We start from the raw sequence: 25,483 nt of genomic DNA on the forward strand, positions 1-25,483 counted from the left end.
AGAGTTTAAATATGTTTGAGATTTTGCTCTAATTCAGTTACTACGTAGTTAGAGCTTCATTTCATATTGCTTAAGTTCTTTTGGAGAGGTGCTTGTGATCATAAGTGATGTTAAATGACTGTGAATGTATGAATGTTTGATCTTACATTTATCTAAGAGCATTCCTACCACAACATACATCTAAGTTTGTCATTTTTTAATTGCCATAAATAATTTTATGAAGAAAAAAAGTTTTTGAAAATGGATTGGGGTTGTATACCATTATGCATGAATTCAATATCAAGTTATTACTTGAGTTTTGGTCTTGATGAAGTTGGTAAATAAAAAAATTATGAGAGAAAAATGTTCAAAAGAATGGAAAAGATGAAATATTCTCATAAAGAAAGAGAGGAAGAGAGAAAGAAATGCAGATATATGTGTACATATTTTCATACATACATACATATATACGAAAGTTTATATATATATATATATATATATATATATATATATATATATATAAACACACACACACATATATACATATATATATTATGCATTCATGTGTATATGAAAATTTGTAATATAAAATGTGAAAACATGGAGCGAGAAGGATAAAAAAACATCATCATGTACACATATATGTGTATAACATGTATATACACACGTGTGACTTCATGAAATTAAAATCAAAAAATGACTTGAAAATATTTGACTTTAATTTTTATATAGGATGGAGAGGAACTTGAGTTCATGCAAGAGCCTAAGTTAGGTGTCCAAAACCTCATTAGAGAGAGTTGCTTTTGAAAAGCTTTTGAAGAGCATGGCTTCAAATATTTTATATATGAACATAAAACACAATTATTTCGTCTATTATAAGGGAATACGTCTCTTCAATTATTGGGTATGAAAGAAAATCAAGCAACATAATAAGACGCTCATTAAGGTTCCAAATTGGGTGATTAAGAGGAAAATTAAACATAAGAATGAAATGAAAATGCATATTATCATGTACATAATCGTGAGGGTTTTCTCGGGTTGGACAAATTTCAACATCAAATATCAGCATAACAATAGAGAAGAATCCTAACCCAAACACTCATTCTTACCATTCATTCATATATAAATGAGAAAATCAATCAGCTATGCATGAATAATATTTCAAAACAAAGCAACATTTTAAGAAAGAAAGAACATGTTCCAATCATAAAATGAAATATCATTTTGTCTTCTTATGCTTCCTTTGTACTCAAAAATAACTTCTTGACTCTAAAAAAAGATTTGAGAGCTATCTTAATGGCCATGGGGAGATGAAGAAGAGCGTAAGTAAGGAAACCAAAATAAAGCAACATTCAAGAAAAGAGAGAACATGTTCCAATCATAAAATGAAATATCACTTCACCTTCTTATGCTCCCGGTGCACTCAAAAATATCTTCTTAACTCCAAAAAGGAGATTTGGGAGCTATCTTGTATAACCATGGGAAGATGAGGAAGGAAAGAAGCAATGAAAAGAACAAATGTTGATAACATTATTTTAACAAGAATGATTTTAGAAAAAAGAATACCCTTGTTTCAAATGATCCTACATTCGCCTTGAGTGAAGCTTTAAGATTATGAAGATGATGTCTCCAAAAGATCTTTTTGTGCTCCTTTGAAGAGTTGTAACTTGATAAAGTTTTCTCCCAAGGTTGGAGAAGAAGAAAGAATGAGAGGAAGAGGGAAATAGAGGAAGAGAGCTAACGAAAAACTCTAAGTCTTCAAGTGAAAATGCATTAGAGGTTCTCCCCAGACTAGCTCATGCCCAAAAATGAATTTTGTGGGGGTATTTAGGGAGTTTTGGAGCTAAAACTCAAAATTTAAATTTTTTTATTTTCACAACATTTTCATGCGAATTTCAAATAATTTTGAATTATTTTCAATTTTTTCTAAAAAATAAGTTTTAACTAAGTGGGATTGGCCATTAGCCCTGCAAAGACCCCTTTGGGGGTAGGCAAAGCTAATGCCCACCTAAAAAGCTCAAAACCGCCCCCAAGGATCGGTTTTTGCAAGAAAATAGGGCCTGCATTATGTGCAGGCCCCGACTCGGGTGCTTATCTTTTCTTGTTCTATCTCAGAGTATCCATTCACTCGACACTCTTCCACTTCCCTTTCCACTTTCCCTAAGCGAGCCCTTGCTTTTTCAAGCTGCGCAACGTCTCCTCCACGTAGTTCTTCTGAATTGTGAATAGTACTCAAAATCATGTGCTTTCGATTATCTAATAAATCACTTAATGAAAGTAGATTATCTCCCCATCAATTCCACAACTTTCACGATCTTTTCCCGAACCGAACATGAATCTTTCGATTCATTTGGTTCTGCTTCTGCGAACCCCGTGATCACGTGATCTCGCGCGAGACTGCCTGGAATGACATCGCATCACGCGATTTGGTGCAATGCACGATCTCGTGCGAGACCGCATGACACGCAGTCACTGACGAGAGTGAAGTTTCTTCCTTTTAAAAAAGAAAATCAAATACAAAGTATTAAATAAGTAAAAACAACAAAAGGAGCTTTTTATAAAAAAAAAACATTAAAACCATTTTTTTCAAATGTGTATAAAAATGGTTTTTGTTTCAAATCGGGAGGTCGACTCTCTTTTGAGTCATTTCGGGCTCGTTTTGAATCTGAATAGAGTCAATTAGTCACCGGCTTGTTCTAGTGAGTAATTTAGGTTTAAGAACACGTCTTGGGAAGGTCCGTGCACGTGCGCATGGTGCTCATAAATTCAAATTTTGTTTTCGTGACTTCAATTTTGTATTTTGAGTTTGAAATATTCAATTCAAGTCTAGACTTGGATTTTGGATCTTATTTGGATTTGAGAGTTAGATTTTGGATTTAAATCTCACGTCTAGAGTTGAGTTTTCAATTTGTGTTTGGGTGAAAAATACAGTCTTTTTGAAAAAATTTGGGGTAATAACAGACACCCCTCTTTGTTACTAAGTTGGTGTTAGCCGTGCTTAGTGACAAAGATAAGCACCCTGAATTTTTTTTTTTAAAAACATGTTTAGAGTCTAAGATTTAACCCCTTACCTGAATGGGTTATTTGAGCTAGATTGATTTGAAGTTTGACCCCTTACCTAAGTGGGTTTGGGCAAGATTGAGTTTACATTTGACCCCTTACCTGAGTGGGTTGCTTTGCATTGCAGGTTTACCCTTTACTTGCATGGGTTGCCTTGTATTGTAGGTTTAACCCCTTACCTGCATGGATTGCTTTCAAGTCTTGATCGATAACAAAATAAATAATAAAAAAATGCCTATGTGTAATCGTTATGTCTTACGACTAGAAAGAATCCAAAACGAATAGTAGATTGGATGTGAAAAACGTAAATATTTGTCATTGATTGGAAAGTGAATATAAGAGGACTAGGCGTAGAATTTCTTGAGGTGAAGAACATTAATAGGATCGACAAGTTCCACCCTATCAGCATCAATCAATCGGTATGAATTATAGGGCAAGACTTCCCCTAACATATGGGTCTTTCCAATTTGGTGTTCACTTACCACGTGGTCGTCCTCTGAGGTATACCACAGATCGTAGGACTAAGTCGTTCACTTTGAATTGTCTCTCAATAACTAATTTGGAAAATTGTCTAGCCACCCTTTGGTGATAAGGTTCAACATGCTCAGCCGCTTTTAGCCTCTTTTTATCTAGCAAATCGAGCTGCATTAGCTTTTTCTACTGATATTAATTTAGGGAAAGCTCTGCGAGAAAGGCGAACTTCAAAGCGGGTTTAAGTACATGTAATGGTAGAACCACTTCCGTCTCATAGACTAGCTCTGTTGGAGTAGCATTTGTTGAGGTTCTCATAGTGGTGTGATATGACTACAGAGCGTTATGCATCTTTTCATGTCAATCTCTTCTAGCTTCTACTATCCGCTTTAGGATGCGGATCAGGATCTTGTTGGCGACCTTCGCTTTCTCATTACCTTGGGGGTAATAAAGAGCTGAAAAATTATGCATGATACAGTATTGCTACAAAACTGCCTCATCTTTTTATTTTTGACATGAGTCCCGTTATCAGATACTATATCATGAAAGGACACTACATGATGTTCTTCCACCGTTTTGAGTGTGACGACTTCTACCCATTTGGTAAAATCGTTCATTGCAGAAAGAAAATACTTATAGCTATTTGAAGCTGCAGGGATATGGGTCCGACTGCGTCAAATGCCCACATTGAAAACGGCTGAAGAGATGTTATAGAATACAAGTGAGAAGCTGGTGCATGGATCATTGGAGCATGCAGTTGACATTCTTTACATTTTTTGATGAACTGGTAACAATTTTTTTGCATAGTAGGCCAATAATATCCAGCTCGAATTATCTACTTTGTAAGGGTTTAGTAACCAACATGGCCCCCACAGTCTCCTCGATGTGACTCTTCGATGACTTCTTTTGCCTCATCTTAATCAAGGCATTGAGAGTGTTCAGTACTAAATCCATGTCTATATAGCACTCCGCATGAATAAAGTACTTCGCTGACATACGTTAAATTTATTTTTGTTCATTTTTGGGCGTTCCAGTCGAAAATTCTCCGTTTTCAATGTATCTTTTAATATCATGATACCAAAGCATATTCCTCTCTTGGATATGATGAGCATGCTTCACCGCTTCAAATGTAGGGTGTTCTAATCTTCCAATCTCAAAAGAACAGATTGATTCGTTGTTTCGAAAAGAGATAGTAGTTTCTAAACTTGCGAGGCCATGTGCAATAGGGTTGCTTTTTCTTTTTATGTGAGCTAGTTGTACTTCTTCAAACTAGCGAATCAAGGTGGTGGCGATCTCTTGTTATGACATCAACTTTTCATCTTTGACTTGTCATTTTCTGTTCACTTGATTGATAATAAGCTTAGAGTCGCCGAAGGCATGCACCCTTTTTACTTGAAAACTTAGTAAAGAATGAAGTCTTTGTATGAGGGCTTCATATTCAGCCATGTTATGGTACATGAAAGGTCGAGTTTCAAAGAGTGTGGGATCATTTTATCTTTCATAGTGATAAGTAAAATGCCTATACCAACTCCCTTCACGTTTTTGGATCCATCAAAGTGCATCTTCCATATCGGAACCGTTTCCAATTTTAGTACGTACTCGTCTGGAAACTCATCGTTCGTTCTGATTCCTTCGTACTGGAGAAAGTATGCTAACTGATCCGTAATTGCTTGTCATTTGATTGACTTATGGGATACATATTCAAGATCATATTGCATCAGCAAAGCTTGTCATTTGGCGATGCGCCCATTAAGGAAGAGCTATTCCAAGATGTATTTAAGAGGATTTAGTCTGAAGAGAATCTTGACCTCACATGCTAATAAATAATGTCTCAGCTTCTCAGCTTATGCCACATCTAATCCAATGCTAGACAAGTTTTTTCTATTGGAGAGTATTTCTTTTCATATTAGATAAAAGTTTTGCTAATGTAATAAATTGTATACTTGATGCGGTTTTTTTTCTCATATTATACCAAAAAGCCACCACATGCTGACTCATTCACTGTGATGTAAAGCAGCAGTGGTCTACTTAGTACCAGGGGTTTTAAGATTGGTAGATTTAAAAGGTATCTCTTGATCTTTTCAAAACCTCATTCAAACTTGACACATTTCCTCAGTAGCTGGTTGAATGGTTCACATCTCATAGCTAGATTGGAAATGAATCGTTTGATGGACTGAATTCGCCCTTGCAAACTTCGCAATTCTTTGATATTGATAGGGGGTGGCATATCGATGATTGCTTTAGCTTTGGTAAGATCAATCTTGATCCCCCTTTTACTGACTATGAAACCCAAAAGTTTACCCGATTCAACCCCAAATACACATTTTTGAGGATTCAAACGAAGCTTGTACTGTAAAAGTCTCTCAAACACCAGGGTGAGGGTTTCAATGTGGTCTTCTGTTACCTTAAATATAATCAATATGTAATCGATATATGCATCCATGATTTTGTGCATCTAGTCATGGAAGATAGCGGTCATGGCTCTTTAATAAGTTTCTCCAGCATTTTTTAACCCAAATAGCATCACCATGTAATAGAAAGTACCACAGGGTGTAGTAAAAACGGTCTTAGGTTGATCCTTAACTGTTAATTTGATTTGGTTATAATCCGAATATACATCTATAAAAGAGAACATGACATGTCTTGCGGTACTGTCTACCAATAACCCATGTTTGGAAGTGGATAATCATCCTTTGACATGCCTTTGTTTAGGTCTCGAAAGTGGATGTACAACCTTACTTTGCCATTTTTCTTGGGAACCACTACGATATTAGCCAATCATTTGGGGTAATCGATGACACGAATAAATTTAGCCTTTAGTAGGTCTTCTAATCCTTCTTTTACGGGCCCTTCTAGTCGAGAATCAAGCTTGCATAATTTTTGTTTAACTGGCTTGCAACTAGGACTTAGGGACAAACGATGTTCAACCAACTGGGGGTCTAAACCTGGCATATCCTCATAGGTCCATGCAAAAACTTCTTGGTGGCTTATAAGAAAGTCCACCAATTTTTTCTTCTTGTCTACTTACAAAATAGTGTCAATTTAAAGGATCTTGGGATTCTCACTAGTCCCAATATTAATATCTTCAATCAGATCATTAACTAAGGGCGAGAGATATTCTTGTCTTTGAATCTAAGCGAATTTCGGTAATTCTGACTTGAGTATTGTCGCAGGTTCAACTTCACCGATTGGTTGTTTGATAAATGCTTTCTGGGGAGACTTCCGAAGAAAAGAAGAAACTGAGACATGCTGAGTTCTGACATCTTGTAAAGAGGAGGATGAAGGAAAAATTAAACAAAATTAAAATTGATAACAAAAGATTACTTGCATTGCATATCAAAAATTTTTAGTTCATAGAGGGGGTCTTCTCATGAGACTAAAGAAATAGAAGTTAAAGATTACAAAACTCATGGGAGGATTTAAAACAAAAGCGAATACTATCAGCCAACATGATCTTCTTCAAATTCCTTTATGATATCTCAGTCCCTTGATATTCTTCTGAAAATTGATACTAATCAGCTGCAAGATGCCATTTTCATTCTTCCCGAGGCCAACGAATGGACAATAGCCACTTTCAGAAGCAATTGAAATCCCTTAGGGTTTTTCATGAAATGAAGATACAAATGGTGTTTTTGATAACTCAAATGATTGCTTGAAACAGTATAAACACTATCTCTATGTTTTGCATTCATTCTTCCAAAGGTCCTTCCTTCGTTGTTCTTATGTTGGGTACATCTACCGAATCAATTGGCCTAGGGAGCATTAGTTGCACCAACCTCTCAACGGGATCCTCAGCACGCACGGTGATGACTGATGGACCAAAATTTCATTTGAGGCATTGATGAAAAGTGGATGGCATTCCTCGTACTTGGTGAATCTAAAGTCATCCCAAGAGTAAGTTGTATGATGGTGGTACGTTCACCACATGGAATATAGTGCAATAACTGGTTTTTTGATGATCATGTTCATGTTGATGGTACCTTTGTTGTTTATGCTTTGGCCATCATATCCATAGGTCTTGATATCATCGGAATGATATTTGCCTTCACGAAATCCCAAAGTTTTGGCCTTGAGATCAGGACAAATATTTAAGTCACTTCCTCTATCGATCAATACATGTTGCACAATCATCCCATTGACCTGGACGACAATGTGAAGAGCATCTTCATGGTAATATCTCCATTTTAAGAGATCCTTTTCTGAAAAGGTAATTGACTGGTCCTTAGAGGCTCGAATCTAACCTTCTTCCAATGGGAGGACATGATCCAAGCAGCATGGATTCTCATTCGAGGAGTCACCTGATGATTCATCATCGCCACCTTGCAGGATAAAAGTCTTTAGAATTATGGCAGGTTTTTTGGATGAACTTTTTGCCTTGTTGTTCATCATATTAATAAAATTTAGATGTTTCTTACCTTGATTTGTGGTCATGATTTTGTGTGAACTACTTTCATCATAAGGTCGGATGTGCTTCTGTGGATGATATGGGAGTGGAGTGCCTATGGTGATCGTGGCTATTGCCACCTTCCCATGATTAAGAAATGGATTTCTTAACACCTCAGGGATGCTATAATCATCAACATTGAGATCCTTGTTGATGAAATATTGGATAATGTTTTTGAGGACAAAACAATCCTTTGTGTGATAATCATGGTCACGATGAAAGTTACATAGTTTTTCTTTATTACCTCCCATCATTTTCGAAGGCTTTGACATTTTTGGCAAGATGATAGTTCCTTTGGCGAGGAGGTATTCTAAGATCTTCTCCTGAGATTGACTAAGAAGAGTGAATTTTTTGTCACAACTCCAACCTGGGTATTTGTTTTTTCCTTCATCAATTTTCCTTTGGCAACTGTGTGTTCTTTCTGTGGTTGGCTTCATTGTCATGCTTATAGCTGCTATCGTTGTCGTTTCGAATGCCAACATTTGCTATGAAGTGTGTGGGCAACTGTATCCTTCCTCCTTTCTTGCCCTCTTTTTTGTACTTGGGAGCAATGATTACATCAAAGTCGCCTTCTTCGATTCCTTCCTCTATTAAATATGTTTGTTCAATCAACTCGGCAAAGGTCATGATTGGAGCACTGTGGATGAGACTTTTCAAGGGTTGGGCGAGATTTTTCCTGATAAGTGACAAAGCCTGTGTTTCAAAAATGGGCTTCTTCATTTTGTTGCATTGGATTATCTATTTTTTGGTGAATTCCTGAGTCTTTTCTCATTATTTCTAACAGAGACTGCAAATGGTACTGAGGGTTGGAACCATGGGAACATTTTGCTCAAATCTCTCGATAAACACGTTAACCAATTTATCGAGTTCCTTTAGTTCAACTAGGTTGACTTTTTTTTTGTACCACTGTGCGACGATGCCTTCAAGACTTCTTGGAAAGTAGCGAAACAATGCTCTGTTATTTGCCTAAATCTTGTAGCAATCATTGAGGAATGTTGAAAGGTTAATGTGTGGGCAAGTGGTTTCATTGTATTTGACAAACTCGTTGGGCAAAGCTTTCATGTCCTCGTCTCCTTCAATACCGAGGTAGTAATCCTTGCATGAGTATGAGCGTTTTCCTTTCCCCCAAAGTTCGAGGTTACTCATTCTTTTCTCCATTTCATGAAACTTGCGCTTAGTTGGACTTTCATCGTAATTTGATTTGACTAATCATGGCTATGTCTTTTTTTTCTTGCCCTTTACCTCTTTTGCTTTCTCTTTAGATCTCTCGATGTCCGAGCTACTGCTTCAAATGTATTTCTTTGTCTTCTTGCTTTTCTTGGCATGCTTTCTCTTTCTTTTGGGTTGTTCCTCTGAGCTTTCGGTATTGATAGGGCTAGGTGAGCTGCTTTCCTCTACAATTTCTTTTCCTTTCTTGCTTTTCTTTGTTATCTTTTTCTTTTTTAGAGAAAGCAGTTTAGGTTTTTCCTCCTTACTAGTTGTTGAATCTGAATCTAGATGGTCTTCATCTTGATCTGTAGGAGAAGATTTGTCATTTTTCTTCTTTCTTTTTTGCTTGGCAAGCTTTTCAATATCTGATTTTGGAGTAACCATTAGGGCCTTTTGTTCTTCTTACTCCCTCATGAATCACTCCATGAACAACCGAAACATATAGTAGCTTTCTGGCTCGATTACTACTGGGAAGCTAAGTGTTTCTAACATAAGATCAAAGGATGAAGTTTCATTTTGAGGAGCTTGCTTAGCTTGTGCTCTGGTCTCAACTATCTTGTTGGTTTTCAAGTATTCACCTTATGAGACAAGAAAATGAGAGTCATTGGAAGGAAATTATGATAAAATGAAGGTTCATGTTGCATTAAGAGTTTTTAAAAGTTACATATAAAGAAAACACTAACAAAGACGACAACAACTGGAGATGACATATGAAGTACAAGGTTGACAACATAAACTTTTTAAGGAATGATTGATGGTAGTCAGTTGGCATCCTACCACTCAGTGTATTCCTTCTTTACCACTGGGCCTGCGAACCAAGTGTATGATATTTGTGTCTTCCATCCTTATTGAGCCACTACGAACAATGCCACCCATTGAGGAGAGCTGAGGTCGAATTTAGGAATAACTCCAATTGGTACATGCACAGAAACCGTCTTATGCCTTCGAGAGAATTGTCTCATGCATCTATCAGCACAATAATCAACTATAAAATAATGGCCGAGGAGTGTGGTACACCCATGATAATGGTGAGTGCATCGAAGCAGACTCTGACAGCGATCACAATAGTCCCAAATGATCTCATCTCCATCCAACTACTCGATCAAATGGTGGTATTGTTCTAAGACTATCAATGTTCCATCAGTATTTCTGAATAGTCTGACTTGAAGTCCCGCGTGCTTAAGAAACCACAATTGCAAAACATATGTGCATCCTTCTATGAAGTCGGTATCTCCAATGGTGAAGCGGGTGAGTCCTCATTAGAGAAAAGCCAAGGCTGTCATTGCTATTGACAAGTGTCGGGTCCCACTATGTCCCCATATCCAAAAAAGTTTGGCAATACAAACATCTAGGAGGTCACTTCCATCAGTGAAAATGGTCTCTTTCACGTGCAGAGCATCATACAATGTTTAATTATTCCTATAACTTTTCGAGGTAAAGTGAAAAGTTCAACATAAGCTCCAAATTCTTCATACAAATTTTTCAGGTTGATGCTTTGGCTCATGATTTTCTAGTAGGGGTCAAGTTTTTCATCCAATAAAGTGAGCTATAAAGTCATTTGCATTAACTTTAGTTAGGTTGACGAGGACTTGTTTTTTCAATGGATCATTTGAGTTACAAGTCGAGGTGAAGAGCTCTAGTATTTCGGAAAATTCATCTAATAATATTGTCATTTCTCCCTATGGAAACCAAAAGGAGGAGGTCCTTGGGTTCCACCGTTCGGCAATTGGATGCACCAAATTCCCATCTACTGATTGCATTCCTCCGACTGCCACTATCACTAACCCACATTCTTTAAAGTAGAAATGAAAGGAAACATCCAAGAGAATGTGGGATGTCAAGACTGATACCATTCGGGAGCCAAAGGTTTAGACTCAAGAGAGATGTAAGTAGATCGTTCAGGTCCTTCTCTGAAGAGGATATGATCATATGGGAAGGTGACACCATGTTGAAAGGAATACATCTGGAATGATGACTTTGAAGGATAGAGATTAAATTAATGGAAAAGATTGACTAGGTTGACAAAGACAATAGGAAGTAGATGAATATAATGATGTTATAAATCATCACATGAGGTTTTATACACATCCATATGTCATTTGAAATAATTTTAGAGAAAAAATGGGTATAAGGATCTAATTGAGATAATTTTGTGTCACGATAATCCAATGTCAAATTATGATTATATACTTAGCTGAATGGCTTAGTACTAGCATAGATTCTTTCTTAGGCGTAGAATTCATCAACTTCTTCTTGATCATTTGTCGATATACCACAAAGTACCACTCATGGTACTAACGAGGGAGCTTTCCCACCCAAGGTGTAGTGTAGTTGTAAGGCCTAGCCTTGTGGTACCGCCTAAGACCAAGTCCGACAACATGATGACCTGAACAAATAGGTATGAGGAGTTTTGAAATATGTAAAATCAGTTATCTCTAATGCAATGTTGCTTAAGATGATGATTAAAATAAATAGAAGAGCAAATTATTTTCAAACAACTCTTAAATTGAGGAGGGTTGTATTTGATACTAGATCTAAGTGAACATGATTGATCATCCTCAATCAGTCTTATGTGCAATAAAGCAAACACAATCACCAGACAATGTAATGAAATGCCGATAGGGTCAAGGCCAAAGTAGGGGACATGCTTTATCATCGACAATATGTGAGATGTTTAAATAAATGGAAATGTATCAATGATAATCATAGCCAAACGATGATGTGTCCCATCATGGTCGCCATCTGTTCACATCCCCAAATTTCTTTAGTTATTGGAGTGCTCTAGAAAAATAAGATTTTATTTTGGAAATAAGAGATAAAGGGACTCACCCATCGGTACGAGGATCAACCGTTCCCAGCTCATTTACCGGAGGTAATCAATCCAAGGGCTATGTTTATCCTTCATGCATTTTATTTTGGCTTAAACATCTTTTTCATTTTAAATGTAGTGTTGTGTTTGAGAAAATGTTGAAGATTTGATGTTTCAAACTTTTAAAAAAGTTATTGAAGGATCACTTGAGAATGTACAATATTTTGATTTGAGAAAAAGTTGAATTGAGAAATTTTTATAAATATCACTTGGAAACCTTTGGAGATCATTTTTTGAAATCTCTTTAGTGCCCTCATAAGAGTTTAAGTAAGTTTGAGATTTTGCTCTAATTCGGTTACTACCTACTTAGAATTCCATATCATATTGCTTAAGTTCTTTTGGAGATGTACTTGTGATCATAATTGATGTTAAGTGAGTGTAAATGTATGAAAGAATGTCAACGGTCAATCTTACGATAAGTCGAAATATGGCTCTATTAATATGGTGTGTGAACCGGCCTTGCTTTCATACTTCTCTTTTTTAGCGGCACCTCATTGATTTTATTCTAAAATTATGGCGGATTTATAAAGTGAGATGTAGTTATTAGAAAACTGCACTTCTTTTACTTGGTTGATTCTGCGTAGGCGTTGTCCCTCTCACCCTCCTTTGATATACTTATGTTGCCGTAAAGGATTTCAAAAGCTGATCATCTTTCTAGGTGGGATCAGCTCCTGGCTTAGAGATGCCACTGATATCTTCAACCAAAAGAAGATGCATGTTTCCGTGCTTGCTTATTATAACTTGGCCTTTTTCTTCTATTTTTCTCTCCTTAGAAGAGAAGGACCAGAAGTCCGAACATTTGGAGGAAGTAGAGCCCTTCTTCCTAAGCTCATTTTGTGGTATGGTGGTTGGAGCGAGATCAAGTTCCATGCACACTTCTGTGCATACAAGTATGCACCAAAGGGGGTGGAGGGTATTTTTGAAGTTTTTTTAATAAAATAATGAGTATTTTAAACTTTCTAACTTTCTCACAATTATTTTTTACTCTTTTAAAAAGTTTTTTTTTTAATTAAGTGTTTTTGTGCACACCCCTTTGCAGAAGCAGAGCCAAAAATTTTAATGAGTGGAGCTGAATTAAAGTTTCTAAATTTTGATTGAAGCTGAAATATTATTTTGCAAAAATTTTATATATGATAACTGAAATTTTTCAAATTTACATGTAATTTATTTTTAAAAAAAAATTGAAGTGGGACCAGGTTCCATGTGGAGCTCCCTTTGCTTCCACCCCTGCTCCTGTACACAATTTTTTAGTACACCGGGTGTGCACATAACCAGCTTCCGCTTCGGTTCAGGGCATCGTAGTGATGTGCTAAAATGCCTAAATCAGTTGTCTAGAAGATCAACACGATTATAAGTGTGTTTCTGTAGGTTGGAGCTTCCTGTAGCCCCCAAAAGCAGCTCATTTTATGGATGGTTGCCATCTTCCCGCTCGCCATAGCCGGTTTACTGCAACCATCAAATTTAAAAACTTTGCACACCTACTCTTACGGACAGTTTTACTATTGCAATCGGATGGATATTGGGCCACCTTCTTCAAGCAAAAAATATGGTATTTTCATCACTAAACCATCAACCCTCCAGCTCATCCCATCACTAAAGTCGCTTCGAAGCTTGAACATCAACACTGAAATACTACAACTAACGACGCATATTCAAATGCGACTTCTCAATTGGAGCACAAGGATTTGTTTTGATGTCTAATTATAACTTTTGCTCCTCCGACCGACAGCATACCGGCTTCCTCCGAAAAACATATGGGTAGCTAGATATAGGTCACACCACCTAAAGCACATATGCTTGCATACCTATGAGATAATACAACTATGTCACACAGGTACGTGTGATACGGCCAAGTACCCATGTTAGTATGAGGGTACGGCCACACGGGGTATGTAGGTATGATTGTATTTTAAAACTTAAAAACTGTTCTTTTCAAATTTAATTTTTGTTTTAATTTTGATTTTTCCGATTCTATATTTTTCTCCCACTTCTCGTTACTTTTGAAAACTTTTGTGGATTATTATTATATAATGCATATATTTATATTTATGCTCTGTTGTACCTCCATACCTATAATTTTCAAAACTGGTGTACCCATGCCCGCACCACACTACTACCCACACCCATATGACATAGATATACAATGATGCACGGCAAACTCAAGCAAAGTGGATGTCAAGTAGGTAGATGCTCTTAGTTGTGCTGTGCTTGATTATCAAGTGAGGAATCTACAGAACATTTTTGGAGATGCCCATTTACTCAGCAGGTGATCACATGCACTTGGAACTAGCAGCCCAAAACCAGTGATCAACTCCATCTGATCTGTGTTCTGTAACCTAAGTACGGGGCCACTCATTCTGAGGCATCACAAGGTTTGGATGCATCTCTGAAGGACGACCTGGCTATTCATATTGTGATGGAACATTTGGGACATTTGTAATGCGGCCACCTAACGAAATGAACCTCCAGACCTCACTCCAATCTCAAACCACGTCACATGTGGTGACATCTTGACATGGCTGAAGCTTAAAATACGAAGATAAAAAACTATGTGATCTCCTAAATTTTCTTGATATAAACTGGTATGTAGTGTTCTGCTGTATGTTTTCTCTTAGTCCACCTTTTGTTGGGAAAGCATTTCGAAATGTTGATAATCTCTCTCTCTCTCTTTCTGTGTGTGTGTGTGCATGCAGATTTAGTTCTGATCGATTACAGATTGACCGTTGGGGTGGTTGGCATGCAACTAGGATGCCTCATGCCCTCGTAGTGTGCCTCTATTTGATACTCCAGGCTGCGATTTATTTCTATTTTCTTTTTTCTTTATATAAGTTCTGAGCTTGCTATTCCTAAAACAAGCCACATACTGTTTCAATACATGCAGAAATTTTCATGGCCACAAAACATGGCTTATAAGATTTTTTTGATGCATGAAAATTTTAAAACATTTAATTTACTTTTTATTTTGATTAAATCTTATTTATAGATCAGACAAACCGTACAGCAAAAAATTACTCCTCAACTTCTTTTACTATTGACATTTATTCATAGTGGTTGTTAGCAAAGTACTATCTGACTATCCATCAATCAAACACAAGGTACTTAAATCTCCATGTTACTATTTGCGCGAATGAAAAATCTGAACAAAGTGTATCTTTTGAAACAAATGGAATAGATAACTGCATCGATCCTACACAACCGCATAATAAATGACATCTTCAGAAACCTTTTAAAAGCTGGACTTACATGCTCACAGATCTCTTAATGCTTGCAAAATTACAAGCGGAACGCGTTCCCTGTCCACCTTCATGCAGGTTGCTGATAGATGAGTTAGTGAGTAAATTATGGTGAATAGGATGTTAACAACTTACGAGGCTCAAAGTTTCTTTTATTGCTTTTATCCCTGTTTTGAGACTTGGGTAAAATACGGTACCATCAACTTAAAGTGTGGCGATCCTACTGCTTATAGTACATAAATAAAAGTAACACTCATAAAAATCAAATTAACAATAAGCCTTTTAGGTGACCCCTCTATGTGACGGATATGAACAATAGTTTGTGATGGATATGAACAATAGTTTCCTCAAAGCTATTTTTTCTTTCCTCTTTTTATGTTTGTGGTTTTCTATTTTTTGGGAAAATTCGTTTTCTAAGGTCAAAGGGTTTATTTTATAGCTCATTCAGTGGTTCTATTGGGCGACGGCCATGGCATACTTGTGTGTGGATCATCTTATTTTACTAACTCAGGCAGCCATGGTGATTATTTAGGGGTTGATGGTCATTTATACCCAAAATCGAATGGCAAGAGACGGGAGGGCCCGCCGTTTACCAAATAATCGGCGACACTGATGCACTATTAACGCTGTTGTACCCACCGGAGCCCGTAATCACGAAGCGTGCGGTGAGGGCCGTGAGGCTGCTGTCAGGGAGAAGACAAAGGCTGCTGTCAGGGAGAAGACAAAGTAGAGGGTGATGAGATGCTGGTGATGACAGCAGTGACGCTGCTGCTGCCGTCACGGCCTCGTCCGACTGAGGTGGGAAAGCACGAGAGGGGCCGGGCTTGCCGGATGGGGATGACAGGACGTCGTTCCTTCCACAGTATCCCAATCTCACGCTGACCACCACCCACCCTGTCTTCCTCTCCCTTCCGTCAATTAATTAAACTTAAAACTTCCGGCCTCTTCCCTCCTCTTAGATTAAAACTGCTGACGTGCTGGTCCAGCGTTGATCTCGCTGAGAACATGCACGCACGCAAAGCCGAATAAAATTATTGCGGCTCTTCTTTCTCCTTCGCCGACTCTGCTTTGCTTTCTTCCCTGCTCTGCTGATCTTTTCAAACCCTAGTACTTGACCCACAAAATATTTGGGGACCCGAGTCTTTTTTCGTTTGCCTTTTCTATAATTTTGATTTTGCTTTTGATTGTGTTAACTCTTGACGAGGATCAGATCTGGAGTAGTCTGAAGCTTAAGAGGCTGTCCATTTGTGTTTTTTTCAAATTACTTGTTTCGGTAAGGTGCATGAATCTCCTCCTGTTGGAGAAGTTGGTAGCTTCTTTCTGTTTTTTGGTCTTGTCTGATTGGATTTTTCAAACCTCAACCAACCCTCCCTTTGATAAGAGAAAAGAGAGGAGAAAAAGTAAAATTCCAGTTGTTGTGAAGTGGCCATCTGAGAGCTTTGACTGCGGGGTTTACTTCGGTTTTGGGGATGTGGGAGTTGAGAGCTGGCAGGGGAAAAAGGGTGGTGTTTTGTTTAAGGAGCATCTCTCTCTCTCTCTCTCGCTCTCGTGGAAGGACGGTTTCGTTGGGATTATAGGGGTGAAAGCCAGATTGGTCGCGATTCCTTTTTGACAATTTCTTCTGCAATTGCTGAGGGTTTTCAGTTTGTTCCGGTTATGTTTCTTGATATAAAGCAGAACTTGAACATCTGTCTGGAGATTACTAGCTTCTTGACCTTCAGTTCGGTTGTACAGCGGCATCAATCAATGATCTTTCACACGCAGCGTAATCATTCAGGATCAGAGTCCATCTGCACAAAGTTTAAATTTGTGTTCAGTGATTCGTACATGATCCTTCCGGCAAGATCGTATTGATAAACCAGTGATCTCTTTCCTTTCTGTTTTTTTGGTCTGAATTACGTTGATCTGGTTGAGATTCTGATCAGTGGAACCTCGCCACACTTACTTGGAAGTAGAAACTCTTCTTGGTCTATCCCTCAGAACAATTTAGGCTTCTGTAAATGGACGATGTATCAGAACATGGGAGTTCATTGAATTTTGCTTCATCATCCTATGTATCCAATGGAAGTGGTAGCTATAGCTTCTCTGTGTCCAGTACCTCTGAGCCGGGAACCCAATTCACTTATCCTCGCCTCCATACTTCTAATATGGAGGTCATCTCCTTGCACCGACTTAGCACCAATTTGGAACGGCTCTTGCTGGATTCTGAGTTCAATTGCAGCGACGTTGAGATAAAGGTTGAAGGAATTGCTATTGGAGCCCACAGATGTATTTTGGCCTCGAGGAGCCCATTCTTTCATCGCCGATTCTGTCAGGACCGTTCCTCCTCACGGCAAGAGGGGAAACTGAAGTATGACATTAAGGAATTGGTGCCTAACGGAAACGTTGGACATGATGCCTTCATGATCTTCTTGAATTATTTGTACACTGGCAGGCTTAAGCCATCTCCCGCGGAGGTTTCCGCCTGTGTAGATTCTTCCTGCAACCATGATGCTTGCCGTCCTGCCATCAATTTTGCAGTTGAGCTGGTGTATGCATCATCAACCTTCGAGATAAAGGAGATGGTCTCGCTGTGGCAGGTTTCTCTTTCTTCTCTTAGTGCAGCTTCTTTTTCTGTCTTTACTTTGTTTTGTGTTCTGATGTGGATTCTCTGCTCGACCTTAATGTATCTAGTAAAACATTGGAGTTGAAGCTCTTGAACCCAATTTGTCATAGGTTAATGAAATCAATAAACCAACTGAGTGAAGCACTTCATGTTGCTTGTTAAGCCAAAAGGATTTGGTGCATTACTTTAACAGATCATTAACTAGTGCCAAAAGAACAAGTTGTTTGCCTTGTTTTTTATTTTGAGTTGGTGTTTTAGGAGGTTCTGAAGAGGCAAAAGCAACTTAGGAGGAAGGTACTAGGATTTACATCATGTGACTATTCTGATTGGGACAAATGAGAAAAAACAATGGTTCTAAAAAAATGCGTATGTCCATGTGCAATTGGAAATGGCAGAGACATGTGAGTGGCTTAGAAATGCAGCATCATGATGAACGATTGGCATCACTATGCAGTTGTTGATTTGCTGGGTTGCCCAACACTGAGGTGACTGAAATTCTTCCAGTCAGATCAGCTTCCTTCTTTTGTTTACATGTTTGAAGTGCTTGATTTGTTGAGTACTCCTGTCTAGAGGTCCAAATAGAGTTTTAAATCTTAGCTGTGGCTATAAAGTGTATAAAAGTTAAACATGCTTTCTTGTTATGAAATGTATCTAGAAGGAGCATCTGATTCCATATTTTTTCTGAATAAAACGTTGACCAATGGCTGTGAAAGGCGGTGCCATCCACTGGTACTTGGCTGCATTTGCTTAAGGGAGCTCAGGGTTTCAAACTTCAAAGTGTCTTCTTTTCTTTATCACTTCAAATTTAATACAAGCGAGATCTTAAATATAAGTTCTCTCAAACTTAAAAGGCCAAAGCTTGAAAAAATCTGTAGTAGGCTGATGAGATGCTTTAGCCACGTTGAAGCTCAGGCTCAGCCTGTCAGGCTCAAGTTGTTGCCTGGTTTAGTATCAAAACTTGCATGCTATGTCACATAGGTACGGGTATGGGTGCTGGTGCTGGTGCGGGTACCGGTGCGGGTACGAGTACTGACAATTTTCAAACAACTTGGGTGCGGGGGTACGGCCATATATATATATAAACAATAAGAAATACTTAGAAAATATGTATCAAAATAAAGAATATACATCAACATAAACAAATAAATAACATAGAAAATATATATCAATGGCTCTTGCAGCAATGTGTTTAAGAAACCTATGAAAAACTTTAAACATATGAACAACCAAGCGGCCCCCTAGTCAAATATGAATATCAATCGAATTTTCACATCCAAAGAATAGAATAAAAAGTAAGGTGGAAAAAATTAAATCAAAGTAAAATTAGGCAGTTTGGATCTATAGGTACCCAAGTGTCAAAGTACCAATTTTGGGTACGGGTACGGCGATACAGGTACGTGGACCTTACTGGAGTACCCATGTGACTTAGCTTGCATGAAGATCCCCTGCTTGTGCATGTCTTCTTCCATTCCATGACTACAGAAAATGAAAGCAATTGGTCCTTTGTAGGAGCAGCATGCACCATTTTCCGCTGATGTTTCTGAACATTAAAATCTTCATGCACCGGATGAAAAATCTCCAGACAACTTGTTTCTGAAATTATATCACTCTAAAGCAGTGATAAAGTTCTTATGGTTCTGCAAATGTAGTAATGGAAGTACAAATTTGAATATGGATACAAATTTGAATATGGAATAGTTAAAGGCTCTCCATTTTGTCAAAGAAGTACTGCAGGGAATTGAATTCCAATTCCTTGTTTACGCTTCTTGATGGTTGTTTTTCACAGTACCATGTTCTAATCATCCTGGATTTAAATTCTTGATTTGACGTTGTTTTGATATTTAAGTACAGTAACTTCTTTTCTTGCTTTACCTTCCTAAAAGGTTGGTTTCTTTTCAGCAATGTTCATAGCTCCTTGAAGTGCCCATCCAGCTATCAGTACTGTTTACATGTTTGCTTTTCTCTTATGAGTGGGTGAAAAATGAGAGACTTCAGAAGTTTTTCTTTGAACAGATTGGCAGGTCCAGACAATGCTCCCTAGTTGAACTGTCCATCTTTCCGTTTTACTATATGATGCTTTCCATTTCATTGCATGATGTATACCTGAATCATTGGCACTGAATTCATCGGTCTTGTATGAGTGCCTTCATGAATTTATTTGTGGTATTTTCCTACATGAACTGTTGTGATGGCCTGGAAGTTCCTACCTCATTGCATTTGGGCTTTTAAAAAGAACAATTGGCATATCTGTGCAGTCATTGTCGTTTTTTTACCAAGTACAGCTCCTAACTTGTATTGCCTGACCAATGGATATTCTTTTGCTAGTGGATTTGTATTGTCTTGTCTCAAATCTGTTCATATTCATAGTTTACTGATGTCACTTTAAAGTGTATCTTTTGGTCCATTTGTTATTGTGCACTATTAAGTCATGGATCATGGTTATGTTCTCGTCTTCACCTGTCTCTTGTTGCCCTTTGCTTGTTCCCATTCTAGTTTCCTTCCAAATTCTAAGGAAAACCGTATTCGATGCAGAGGCACCTTTTCAACTTTGTTGAAAAAGCATTCATTGAGGATGTGATACCTATTCTTCTTGCTGCTTGCTCCTGCAAACTCAGCCACCTCCTTACTAACTGTATACAACGAATTGCACGATCCGATCTTGACCAATTATCAATGGAGAAGGAGCTTCCATGTGAAGTGGTTGATGAGATTACATCACTCCGTCGCAAGCTTCAGATAGGGGGACCCGAAAATCCTGCTATAGATCCTATTCAAGAGAAGAACATTAAGAGAATACACAAGGCACTGGATTCTGATGATGTAGAATTGGTGGGGCTTCTCCTGAAGGAAGGAAATACAACACTTGATGATGCACATGCTCTTCATTATGCAGCAGCTTACTGTGACTCTAAGATTGTTGCTGAATTGCTGGACCTCAAGCTTGCTGATGTGAATTTGAGAAATAGGAGAGGGTATACAGTAATTCATGTTGCTGCAAGGCGCAGGGAGCCTGCTATTTTAGTATCATTGTTAACAAAAGGTGCTTGTGCATCAGCAATTACAAATGATGGAAGGACGGCAGTGCAGATCTGTCAGCAGCTGACTAGGGCAAAGGATTATTTTGCTCGAACAGAACAAGGGAAGGAGTCAAACAAAGACCGGATATGTATTGACATTCTTAAACGAGAGGAGGGACGAAGCCCACTCATAGGTGATTCAACTGCTTCCTTGATGGAATCTGCTGAAGACTTCCACTTGAAGCTGCTCCACTTAGAGGACAGAGGTGTGTGTTTTAGAGTTTTCTCTCGATGTTCTGTTATTCACATGCCTTCACCTACTTTATAGATATTCAGGTTAATCATATTTATGTCTTAGTTGTCTTTTACTAAGTACTGCTGTAGAAGGTGCTTAAACATTGACGAAGTTCTTGAGTAAAATAAATGATGCAAATAAATTACTCTCCTTGCTGGATCTTTTTTTGTAGCTTCCCACAAAGTTCTAATGTTTTGTTACCAATATAATTGAGATTCAGGGACTTGAATTTGCAAAGAAAAAGTTACAATGAATTAATTGTATTTCGAACAGTTTTTATGATTTTAACCGTTTCTCCTGGGAGGTTTATGATTTTTTAATATCTAATGGTCGTCATATTGCTTTACCCCAACATCTAATAGCAGCAAGACATACAGCACCTCTGTATATTCTGATATATAGAACACAAAAGATGGTTCTTCATGAACGTGAAAAATGTGCCTTTTCTTGCTATCCCTAATTACTTGGGGAATATCTAGAAAATAGAAAGCATTATCACAGCTATATTAATTGGGTTGTTATTGGCATGACTTTTCGTATTAATAAAAAAAGTTTGTTTTTGAAAATTTTGGAAATATATATATATATATATGCATATTATATTTAATAGCAAATTTATAAAATTATAGATTTTCCACTAATTTTATTACAAAAAAATTGTTGAAAATTCAAATATTTATAAATGTTTCGAGAATCCAGAAAAAGGTTTAAAATATAGTTTTCATTTGGTGGTCTTGTCAAAATGTTGTGATTTTTATTTTTTTCATTTTCCTTTCTTTTTTAGCTTGATATTCTTGGAAAAAAGAAGAACATTGATATGTGTGACAGTGCTGGAGAACTTGTGCAGTAAAATGTTCTAAAGCAAATTCTTTTACGCTAGACATGTGTGATCAAGTAGTCTTTTTTTTTTTTTTTCAAATAACCAAGGCATTTTTAGTTCAACCTGTTTATTTTATAACCTAAGTGATTCAGTGAATTTTGTCTTATAATCCTTTTCCTTGGATTGCCGTTGGTTCCTTGAAAGCAAAAGATCAATGTTGCACTCACTTAGCATCATGAAGAACCTGGAGCTTCAATTAGCTCCTCACAGTTTTCTATTCTTTCATCTACAATGCAATTTTAAGTGTCATTCATCTGTCTAACCTGTGGTGTATAGCTAATAGCTACTGTTATGCATGCTAGTTGCATTTGCAAGGCTACTTTTTCCTGCCGAGGCTAAGCTGGCTATGGAAATAGCACAAACAGAGACCACATCAGAATTTGCTGGTCTTTCTGCAAATAAAAGATCTGGAAATTTAAGACAGGTTGACCTGAATGAAACTCCTTCAATGGCGGACAGAAAGCTCCAATCTAGAATGAGTGCACTGCTAAAAACTGGTAAGTTTGTCTTCCTTGGCCCAACAAGAAATTTCTAATGGAAGCTATGCTGCTTAAGATTAGGTAATAATGACACAAGTAGCCAAGCTCCTCTTTTTTTTTTCGGTTATGTACTTGGCACATCAAAATTCAGGTTGGCAGTAGGGGATGATAGGATATTTGGCAATGAATGGGAAGATGAGTGAGCCATTTTTCCAACGACTGTTATGGAGGATTTAAATGTCTCATTCGTATGGCAACATGACTTTAATAGTCTATACTGCTGTTGCTTAAATTCTATTATTGGATAAGAATTGCATGTTGTCATGTTTTCTGTTTGCACATTTTCTTTGAGTAGGAGACTCGTCTTGACTCTAGGATTAACAATATGGAGCTTAACATTAACAACTAATTAATGATTTCTGACTCTGCTCTCTTGATGGATCAAGTTTATGCATGGTTACTTCTGCAATCAAAGAGCAGTTTCAACTTCCAAGTATTGCAGTTGTAGTATGATGGCTATGTAGGAGCTTTCTCATATTAGTATTTCTCCATGTGGATATGCCAAATAAGAAGTGAGAAAGGCCATGATGCTTTAGTTGAGGGGGTTTCATTATGAATGAATATAACTTAGATGATTGTGATAGACCATATGGTGGATTGCTATCCAAATCATGATTGACAATTTAGTCCAATACAAGTTTACGGGTTTAGTTGATGTTCTGTTTTTCTTTCAGTTGACTTGCTTGTTACAGATTGTCAAATTTTTTTAATTAATTAATGTTCTTTACGACTTTCTTGCAACTGTTTTATATCTGACATGTCCTTCCAGCTTTCATTTTTTCTCATTCCTCCCATGGATTTTTCGTAGTTGAGCTGGGGAGGCGTTATTTTCCACACTGCTCCCAAGTCTTGGACAAATTTATGGAGGATGACCTGCCAGACCTCTTTTATCTTGAGAGAGGCACACCAGATGAGCAGAAGATAAAACGCCAGCGTTTTAGTGAGCTCAAGGACGACGTAATAAAAGCTTTCTCCAAGGACAAGGCAGGATCTGGATTAGCTTCCTCATCTTCCTCGTCTTCCTCCATGAAAGATGGTGTGAAGCGAGGTACAAGAAAATAACTTATTGTATGTTGTTTGTTGTACAAGTAGATATCGATCTAGCAGCCTGTACAATTTCTTCAAACCATGTATGTCTACCACCAGATACTGTGTCAGTCTTCCTGATAGAGTTAATCTGTTATGTGGAAGGCTCGCTCTGAAACATCGTTTTTGTTGTATAATCGAGCATGGCACTTTTGTACACAATTCGTAGTAAAAAAAAGAATGGCACAGTTTGAATGCCCCTTGTTCTAGTAAACTGTTTGCGTCCAGCACATCTGTCTGTACATTGTTTCTACTTTTTTGTTCATGGCAATCTGGCAAAGATAGGTCTGTCCTCGTTCAGTTGATTAAGTTGAAAGTATGGATGTTCTAAATTTCATAACAGCATGGCCCGATTTGAAACGAGAGTTCACAAGGAGCTATTGCTTATGATAAGAATATGGCTGGGTGAATGAACTCAAATTTTAACGTTGAAACAGTACTACACATTGCAGTTTGGCCCACCCTTACAACATGATACAGCTCTAACGTGGATGATTTAAGTCTGCTATTTTTTAGTTGAAGTTATTGACTATGTAGATATTCTTCTAAATTTCCAATTAGTGTGACCATGACTTAAAACATGTTCAAGTTAGCGTTTACTTTTGATAAGAATATGACCAGGTTAATGGACTCAATTTGTGACACTGACATTGTAATGGTACTGCAAATTGCAGTTTGGCAAACTTTGGTTACGGCATGATGCAACTCTAACGTGGATTACGTGGTAGCTCAATTTTGATGTTGAACGTTGGATTCCGTAACTCATAACTTTTTGTTGGTCATATTATTCTGATTTATTGAACCATGATTTTATATATAGATAGTTAGTGATCAAAGTGCGAGCAATATGACATGCTTACCAAGTTTCTTTCACCAGGTTCTCTCACACACCTCTAGGGGCTCCCCGCTTAAGTGACTAATCTAAGTGCCCCTAGCCAACTCTTACCATGTCCCAGTTTGTGCTCATCTTGTTGGTCTAAGGATGGGATTGACCTAAAGACACTTTATAATGGCAAGTGAATTTGATGAATTTCATTCATTGGCAAATTGATCTTCAAGGATTTCATTCATTGGTCATAACAGACGGCCCCCAAACTCAACCGCGTTATAGCTCGGTAGTAGCAAAATCCTTTCTTGGATGTTACATTCCTTTGCTGGGACTAACTTTATGCTATCAAAAAAATTGGACCAAAAAGAAATGCAAGGGAAATTGAAGCATATATTCCTTGCAACAAAACGTGACAGTTGTATGTAAGGCTGAGCGCTGGGCTGGATCTGGGCCACTGTTGCAGTCCGTTGGGTGGCCCAACCTGAACTCATGTGGGGCCGGTACTCTCTAGGCCGGGCACAAGGCGCCTGAACCATCCCGTCTCTCTTTCATTCTCCCTTTCCTTTTTCTCGTTCTCCTTTCTCATGTCTCACCGGTGCTGGACTGGCCACCCATGTCGACTGTCAAGTGTATATATGTCATACCCCAACTCTTTTGACCCTCAAATAACTTTTTTTTTTAAACATAAAACATTGAAATGCGCCGAAACAACAATTCAAAAGGAAATGAGAAAAACAATGGGACAAACATTCCATTATATAATCAAATTTCGTTCATACAAAATTACTCCACATTTCTCAATAACAGATATGACAAAATGCTCCAAAACCATGACATTGATGCCTAACAAAAACAAGGCATCAATAAGACCAAAACAAAATGTGATGACACTACAATTGACCTAAGACCTTTCTAGTAGAATGTGAGTTCAACCATCTGATCAACCTACTGCCCTGGGTCCGCTAAC

General features: G+C 37.8%; 1 protein-coding gene across 1 annotated transcript; it reads left to right on the forward strand.

Moving 5' to 3' along the window:
• Positions 1 to 15,933: 15,933 nt before the first annotated feature.
• LOC116264180 (BTB/POZ domain and ankyrin repeat-containing protein NPR1-like) lies at positions 15,934 to 23,886 on the forward strand. The gene is made up of 4 exons (XM_031644252.2): positions 15,934 to 17,844; positions 20,403 to 21,153; positions 22,365 to 22,559; positions 23,410 to 23,886. Exons 1-4 carry the CDS (start codon positions 17,266 to 17,268, stop codon positions 23,661 to 23,663), a joined length of 1,779 nt encoding a protein of 592 aa, XP_031500112.1. The 5' UTR covers positions 15,934 to 17,265; the 3' UTR covers positions 23,664 to 23,886.
• Positions 23,887 to 25,483: the final 1,597 nt, after the last annotated feature.

Source organism: Nymphaea colorata, chromosome 11 (assembly GCF_008831285.2).
Source record: "Nymphaea colorata isolate Beijing-Zhang1983 chromosome 11, ASM883128v2, whole genome shotgun sequence".
In the NCBI taxonomy this organism is placed as follows: domain Eukaryota; kingdom Viridiplantae; phylum Streptophyta; class Magnoliopsida; order Nymphaeales; family Nymphaeaceae; genus Nymphaea; species Nymphaea colorata.

What these genes read in the sequence shown, in the direction of transcription:
- LOC116264180 (XM_031644252.2), top strand. Translation starts at nt 17,266, where the DNA reads ATGGACGATGTATCAGAACATGGGAGTTCATTGAATTTTGCTTCATCA. An exon ending in GCTCCACTTAGAGGACAGAG is followed by an intron (nt 21,154 to 22,364) that starts GTGTGTGTTTTA and finishes TATGCATGCTAG; the next exon opens with TTGCATTTGCAAGGCTACTT. An exon ending in GAGTGCACTGCTAAAAACTG is followed by an intron (nt 22,560 to 23,409) that starts GTAAGTTTGTCT and finishes GATTTTTCGTAG; the next exon opens with TTGAGCTGGGGAGGCGTTAT.